This window comes from Pseudomyrmex gracilis, unplaced genomic scaffold (assembly GCF_002006095.1).
Source record: "Pseudomyrmex gracilis isolate BER0280 unplaced genomic scaffold, ASM200609v1 scaffold_997, whole genome shotgun sequence".
NCBI classification, from domain to species: domain Eukaryota; kingdom Metazoa; phylum Arthropoda; class Insecta; order Hymenoptera; family Formicidae; genus Pseudomyrmex; species Pseudomyrmex gracilis.
The window spans coordinates 23,474-31,053 of NW_018021581.1; the positions used below are offsets into that span (position 1 = coordinate 23,474).

The window sequence follows — 7,580 nt, forward strand, 5'->3', positions numbered from 1 at the left end:
ACTGTACTCAAAAACTAACTTCACTATCGTTTTTAATGACCTCAAAAACCTAAAAAAAAAACGGATTTTTAAACAAAATAAAATTTTTTAATTTTCTCCGGTCCAATACGCTGCCGGAAGGTCTATATATAGACCCTACCTATGATCGCAACTTTATATAAGTTATATAAAAGATACAACCACAAAATTTGGGAATTTCCTAAGGGACATAATGCTCTTCAAATCCCGGCAGCGTAAAGGTTAATAATTATTAATCATCGCTCTTGTTCATGCGTTGTTGCGCGTTTTAGGTCTATTGATATCAAATTTAATTTACAATCGTGAGAGTGTTGTTTGTCACAAATACGTTACATTTCTATAACAATTCAATCACTAAATATTAAATTTACAGTCCAGTGGCAGACTTCCTGTTGTTGACTTTCTTTTTTTCCTTCGATTTGATCTGATCTTTTGACGCGACTAGTTTCTCGCACTCGCACCAAGGTGTGCTGGATTTGTCGCACAGCAAAGAGATATTAATCACTGTTATCGGTGTGTCCGATATAGTCATTTTAATTGTATCTAATATTTTGTAAGAGACATTATTCAAGCCAGTCTGTCGATCCCGTTTTCTAGTAACTTCTCGTTGATTATAACATTTCACCATATCTCTTTTTCTATGATTTCTATCGTGAATATGTCTGTAACATTTGTTTCAAAATGTAATAACTAAGAAATTAGTGAATTATTACAGTATTTTAAATTTATAATTTATAAAAGATATGCATAGAGCTAGTAAAATAATAAAATTGTTACAATAAAACAAAGTATACTTGCTTGAATGTATTATGTGTTCCTGTTGATATATTTTGTGGTCGGCTGATGCTCAAGCCAGCCTGTTTCAATCTGACGTAGAACTCATCATCTTCAAGTCCCCAACCCCAATACTTGTTGGACATTCCGTTCACTTGGACAAAATGTTCTCTGCAAAAATCACAAATTTCATCAGCAAAAGACCGATGTAATCAGCACTTTCTTTACTGCGTTTAAAATGTACCTTTTAATCAATAATATCCCACCAATAAATGTGAGATAATGATAACGAGGATGCAATTCTGGCGAAGAAATGTGATGAGGTCCTGCGCTTGGATATGCATACGATAATTGATCATTCATAGGCAGTAAATCTACATCGTGCATTGCAATGTAATCAAAGGTTTTCTCCGTTTGAAGAAAGCCTACATTTATAAGAGACGCTCTGTTGAATCTAAATCTATCCATCTGTAAAAGATACAGAGACTTAAATATCGCCTGTTTGTTCATTTCTTTTGTACATCTTTATGATTAATATATACCTGATTTAATACAAATATATGATAATCTATGTTCTGCTTGTCTAAGAATTGGTGTATGTGTGGTACAAATATCAATAGCTCCTCAAAACGATCCCTAAATGGCACCAATACAGCTAGACGATGTTCTGATTTCTTTTTGCGCTCAACATTTTGATCAGCCACTTGTTTGAGATGACTTGATTGAGTAGCCATTTCACATTTGCACTCATCTGAAATGATAAAAATCACATTTAAGATGGACTCAGTTTTATAATACTATTGTCAAATATTTTTATGTATCATATACAAATTACTTTATATATATGCTAATAATATGCTAATATGCTAATCAATACAGTAATAACTAACCAATGCTGATGGGTGATATGCTGATTATACAGGATGTAACAAAGGTGGTCAGGATACAAGCAAAAATGTATTTGAATCTTATGCTCTTCCAAATATTGTTCATAATGAGCATTCTTCATGGAAAGATTAAGATCAAAAAATATAAAATATAAGCACTGGTTATTAGTTAACAGACAAAAAGTTTTTTGTTTCTTTCAAGACATGTTTTAATAACATTCTTTCTTTTTTCTTTTAAAGTTTGTCTAGTTTTTTTTACTAATTCATATATAATGACAAAAGTAACATATATGTACTATATGTGTACTTATAAGTCTTAAATTTTTCTTGCAGATCACGTAGAATGTGAATAAAACTATCACAAAATGTGAATAATACTTAAAATTTATTGCAAAGCACTTTGTGCATATCTTTCAAAATTGACATTCAACATTTTTTTGCACTGTTGATCAATCGTATTTCTGTGTTTTCCAAGTTCGTGTAGATATATAATTTGTATACGAGTTTTTATTTATTCAGCAGCGTTTCTTCGTTGTGGAACGAAATATTTTTAAGTTGTGTTATCTCGAACGAAAAAATCTTCTGTGTACGTTTGTGCAAAATATGCACATTCTTCGCGAACTCACGAGCATTATGTATCTCTACAATTCGCGCGTGCATTATTATTTTGCGCTCTTCTAGATAATCGCCGAAAAGTACATCATTTATTCTGATTTATTCCGGCAATCGTAATATGACGTAATGTGAATTTGTGAGATTCCGCACTTGCTCGATATTCCAGTACCTTGCAGACAGACGTTGTCAGCAGTGGGTACTCTGGTTTCCCTTCAACCATGGCTGCGTTCGTTTTTTACTGGCAGTACTGAAAATCTATAGATTCATGTCACGTATACTATAGATTTTTCAGTACTGCCAGTAATAACCGAACAGGGCCCATGGCTGCGTTCGTTTTTTACTGGCAGTACTGGCAGTACTGAAAATTTCGTTTTGTTTTAAGAGCCGTCTACAATGGAGAGTTGTAGACCGTAATAGTAAGAAATTGACCAATCACAGGCAAAGTACAGAAGAATAATCGATTGTGATTTGTCAGTTTCTTACTGTTACAGTCTAAAACCAGAGAGAAACCTGAGAGCGGCCATCCTATTGTAATTTTTTACGACGGTTTCAGACGCTGGTTTTAGCCGTATTTCCACAAAAGTGGAACTCAAAGGCCGTTCTCCATGAAACTCAAGAAGCAGGTCTCGTGGAACTGATCAATCACGTTGGTCGATTGGCTGATATGACTCTGCAATTGGTCAATTCCACGAGATCAGATACTTGCGTTTAATGTAGAACGGCCTTTGAGTTCCACTTTTGTGGAAATACGGCTAAAACCAGCGGCTGAAACCGTCGTAAAAAATTACAATAAGATAGCCGATCTCAGGTTTCTCTCTAGGTAAGACGTAAGGTTCTTGGGGTTCTTTTATTTTTGTACATACACTTCTGGCGTATGGACTATCTTGAGTCGGTCCTTTGAGCCATATATGCACCAAACCAAACCTTTTTGTACATACAAGTAATTATTTCGCATTTTTTAACACAGGCCTAGTTTACACCGATCGTTTAATACGCGTATTAAGTACTATATTCGTATTAAATCGGCTTGGTCTCAATAATGTAAACAATGTCATATTAAGCTGATACGATACACCTTTTTCACGCGTATCGTATCAAAATTATGCGCGTATCAAGCACGTTTATAAAGAGCCGTCTACAATGGAGAGTTGTAGGCCGTAATAGTAAGAAATTGACCAATCACAGACAAAGTACAGAAGAATAATCGATTGTGATTTGTCAATTTCTTACTGTTACGGTCTAAAACTCTCCATTGTAGACGACCCTTAATGGCTGTGTTTCAAATTTACTGCCAGCACGCTGCCAGTGCTAGAATTGTATAATATATGTGACTTAAACTATATATCTTTAGCGCTGGCAGTGAATTTTGAAACACAGCCAATGATGTAAACACCAAAATTATACATTGACAAACAACTTTTATTTGATTCAGTATCAAAAAGATGTACGGTATAAACTAGGTTACATGTCTTTCATTGGCTAACAGTAAGGCAGTAGGTCAGATAAGCTATGCCACTTTCAGTATATATGTTCTAAGATATATATCTAATTTAAGTTTCACAATTGTAATACACATAAATAATTATAGGAAAACCAAAACTAAAACTTAAGCAGAGAAACAACATAGAAGAGAGATTTTAGAGAAAAACAGATGCAACCTGAGCACTATTTTTACCATGAACTATAACAATACAAGCTCTAGATTAACATGTGCAGTTCGTGAAGGAAACCTAGAAAGAGCAAGGGAGCTAATTACTTCTTTTGGACTATCTTATTCAGAAGCATGGTTAGGAGGATATGCTTTACTTTGTGATGCTATTAGGAAGAAGCATACACAAGTTATTAAACTACTTTTAACAAATGGTTCTAAAGTTAACGGCAACACTGACAAGTTTGATAATACTCCACTTCATTTTGCTGTTCTAAATGGTGACATAGAAATTGTTAAGATGCTTCTAGACAGACGTGCTAATGTTAATGCTACAACTTGGCAAGGCACAACTCCCCTTCACTATGCAATTGAAAATAAGAAAATAGAAATTGCTGAATTACTTTTAAATCATGGAGCTAACGTTAACGCCAGTACCAAGAACGGTATAACTTTTCATAGTGCAGCTGAGAAAAGATATTTACAGATTGATGAACATCTTGTAAATCATGGAATTTATATTAATTCTACATATATCTATTCCTTTACACCAGGTAATACACCACTGTTTCTTGCTGTTAAAAGAGGACATGTAGATGCTGTTAAGATGCTTATGGACAGAGGTTCTAACGTCAATGCTGAAACTTGGAATGGCACAACTCTCCTTCACTATGCGATTGTAACTAATGAAATAAAAATTGCGGAATTACTTTTAAATCATGGAGTTAACGTTAACGCCAGTACCACTTCCGGTATAACTCTTCCTCATATTGCAGCTAAGAAAAGATTTTTACAGATTGATATGAACATCTTTTAAAACATGGAGTTTATATTAATTATACATATATCTATTCTTTTACACCAGGTAATACACCACTATATTTTGCTGTTAAAAACAGACATGTAAAAGGTGTTACGATGCTGTTAGACAGAGATGCTAACATTAATTCTATATTATGTAGGGATTATTTTGACCTTTATTGTGGCATCAATAGTTGTGTACCAGTTGCTGAGATTCTTACACAGCATATAGTTAAAATGAAAACTGCAAATTTCTACGTAAGTGAACAATTAGTGTCAATGAGTAACAATTATGAAATAAGATATTTACAGGATATATGTGAAAAAGAAGTAGTAGTCATGAAGAATGAGAAAATTAGTAATTCTAACATTTCATTTTATGATATTTTGATAAAAGATACAAATCCATTAGCAAAATATATGAGAAATAAAAGTGTAGTGCAGGTTTTAAGATCAGAAGATTATAAAACAAAATATCCAATGTACGCTAGCATGATAAAAAGTAAGTTCAGAAAAGGTATGGAAAAGAAAGAGTTGCTCGAACAAGGCACTAAAATTTTCTCTTTTTTCTGTAACTTTTCTGAGCTACCACATGAGTGTATTGAACAAATATTTAGTTACCTAAGTGATAACGACGTAAGAATTTTAATAGATACTTGTAAGTCTGTTAGTGTCAGTAATCTTAATACTGATATTAATGATGTAACAATTACCTCAAATACATCTAAAGTGCTATGTGTGTAAGTTAAGGAAGAACGAACTACTTTAAACATGACATAACAGCTATAAAAATTAAAAGATTAGTACTTCATTTTATAAATATAGATTACTATCTTATTTTAAAATTATATTTTTGTAAGAGTTTATCGTATTTTACTTTTTTAAAAGTCGGTTTTTTTACGTTTATATTCTCTTGGATATGTTTTCTTATGATGAATCCAAGAAAAACTAGGCTGTTTTATATCTCTCACTTTTGCAAACTTTGTGTCAGATTTTATAACATTTGTACAACGAAAAATTTATACACATTAATCCGATGATACTCTTTCATTGAACANAGTGTAACACGTGTAATTGCTTTTATTAATTTAAAAAATAAAATTGGATTAGAAAACTTTGAATCAATCTTTGTTTTNATCACAGATATATGTATGTATTTTCCTTATATATAATTTTTTAAATATATCAACGATAACATACCTACAGAAAACAAGAACTGCGCTGTGTACGGTGTATAAACGATGCATAATCCAACTATGTTTTTAATTAAGTTATACAATAATTTATTCTATCTGTAATATTTCATCGATATCCGAATCCAAATCAGAATACTTTAAATTTATTTTCTCGAAGAACAATATTATTATCTTTCAGATTTCACGGAGCAGGTTGTGGGAGTGCACTATCCGAAGGTTTTGGTCTGATAAATTTATATACATGAGTTTCCGAGATATGAGAATTCATCGACTGATTACTCAAATTATAGTTTGTTAAATCTTATGAATCTAATATGAATTGAAATTTCAATTAAAAAACACGTGAAAAACGTGAATTCGTTTATATGTGTATACACGCACATATATATATATATATAGCACATTCACGCACAACATCCTGTTAACGGCTCTTAACGTCTCTAGTTTTCAGATATTAGTAAATTTTAAGTTTATGCAAGAATGTGTATGCTAATAAAAGAAAAAGATAAAGAATTTGTGTATGCTAATTCAACTTTGATAAAATATAATATATAATCATATAGCAAGAGAGAATTGTGCATTTAACATAATTACATTCAGAAAATGCAATAATACTTTTATATTTTTAGTATAATTAGATAGTATAAATTAGTTTTAAGAAAATAGTCCTATTATAAGTAATCTCTTGACTGTTGTGCAACTGAGTTTTCTGAATGTAATTTGTCATACAAATATATATACATATACATATATATATATATATATATAAATAAGATAAAAAAGAAAAGATAAGAAATTTTACACTTATCATTTGACTTTTTAAATACAAACTAAAGATAAATCTAAAATGTGTTATCACACACACATTTGATTGTAATTACATAACAGTAATTTTTGCAATTTATATAACACATTACTTGCTTTTTTAGTCTTTTAATGAGATCTTTATATATTGCTCAAATTTAATGCTTCCAACTCTAGAATTTATTATCTGTCCCATTAAAAGCCAATCTAATTCCAGTTAACTTAACTGATCAGTTAAATATTGCCAACTTAAAATTAGTTGGTCTTAACCTAAAATCTTAGAAGCTGTATAGTTTTATAGTTGGTATTTTTTTTAATCAAGTGGTTTGAAGTTAAGTTAACAAGAATTGATGAGACTGATCCTATATAATTGAATGACAGAATTCAAAGAGTTGAAATACGTGCGCGGACTTTGAAATGTATCATTTATATTCGCAAATTGTGACAAGTTTCTGAAAATCGCGTAAAAATCGACGGTATCTCTTCTTATTAACTCGCGATTTGAAAAATTGAAAAACACGTGCATATCATCATTGTCACAGCAACACATGTGAATATGTCCCGTACAGAGCACATCGATATCCAAGAAATATCTCATGAATATCCACTTTGAATATTGAAATATCCAAAGAATATTTATCTCTTGAACATCTGTTGAAAGTATGTAAATACATACCTACCCAGCAAACAATTTCTGTTTTTGACAATTTCGGCGCAGACCTTGGTAACAGAAATTGTTTGCAGAAATGCTACAATACGGAAACACCGCCAAAATTGTTAGCACACAGAAAGAAAAAACGCAACAACTCTGTTGACAAATACATGAGAGTATTGCAG

The 7,580-nt window shown here is 31.7% G+C and overlaps 2 protein-coding genes across 6 annotated transcripts; one reads left to right on the forward strand and one right to left on the reverse strand.

Moving 5' to 3' along the window:
• Nucleotides 1–261: 261 nt before the first annotated feature.
• LOC109861759 (beta-1,4-galactosyltransferase 7) lies at nt 262–2,504 on the reverse strand. Its single transcript, XM_020441555.1, has 5 exons — nt 1,683–2,504; nt 1,335–1,543; nt 1,037–1,260; nt 817–963; nt 262–680 (listed from the first exon to the last, which is right to left on the reverse strand). Exons 1-5 carry the CDS (start codon nt 1,792–1,794, stop codon nt 386–388), a joined length of 987 nt encoding a protein of 328 aa, XP_020297144.1. The 5' UTR covers nt 1,795–2,504; the 3' UTR covers nt 262–385.
• Nucleotides 2,505–3,580: 1,076 nt separating this feature from the next.
• LOC109861755 (putative ankyrin repeat protein RF_0381) lies at nt 3,581–6,718 on the forward strand. Of its 5 annotated transcripts, none has more exons than XM_020441552.1 (4): nt 3,581–3,791; nt 3,883–4,694; nt 4,808–5,001; nt 6,118–6,718. In XM_020441552.1, the coding sequence occupies exons 2-4, from the start codon at nt 3,971–3,973 to the stop codon at nt 6,235–6,237; spliced, it is 1,038 nt and encodes a 345-aa protein (XP_020297141.1). In that variant the 5' UTR covers nt 3,581–3,791; nt 3,883–3,970; the 3' UTR covers nt 6,238–6,718. The 5 variants fall into 5 exon arrangements, with proteins under 5 accessions (XP_020297141.1, XP_020297137.1, XP_020297138.1 ...); XM_020441551.1 differs by lacking the exon at nt 6,118–6,718 and having other exon boundaries at nt 3,590–3,791; nt 3,883–4,388; nt 4,497–4,694; nt 4,808–5,864; XM_020441548.1 differs by lacking the exon at nt 6,118–6,718 and having other exon boundaries at nt 3,588–3,791; nt 4,808–5,864.
• The last annotated feature ends 862 nt before the right edge of the window (nt 6,719–7,580 follow it).

What these genes read in the sequence shown, in the direction of transcription:
- LOC109861759 (XM_020441555.1), bottom strand. Translation starts at nt 1,794, where the DNA reads ATGCTCATTATGAACAATATTTGGAAGAGCATAAGATTCAAATACATT. An exon ending in CATATCACCCATCAGCATTG is followed by an intron (nt 1,544 to 1,682) that starts GTTAGTTATTAC and finishes TTATCATTTCAG; the next exon opens with ATGAGTGCAAATGTGAAATG. An exon ending in GGAACACATAATACATTCAA is followed by an intron (nt 681 to 816) that starts GCAAGTATACTT and finishes CAAATGTTACAG; the next exon opens with ACATATTCACGATAGAAATC.
- LOC109861755 (XM_020441548.1), top strand. Translation starts at nt 3,971, where the DNA reads ATGAACTATAACAATACAAGCTCTAGATTAACATGTGCAGTTCGTGAA. An exon ending in TAACGCCAGTACCACTTCCG is followed by an intron (nt 4,695 to 4,807) that starts GTATAACTCTTC and finishes CTTTTACACCAG; the next exon opens with GTAATACACCACTATATTTT.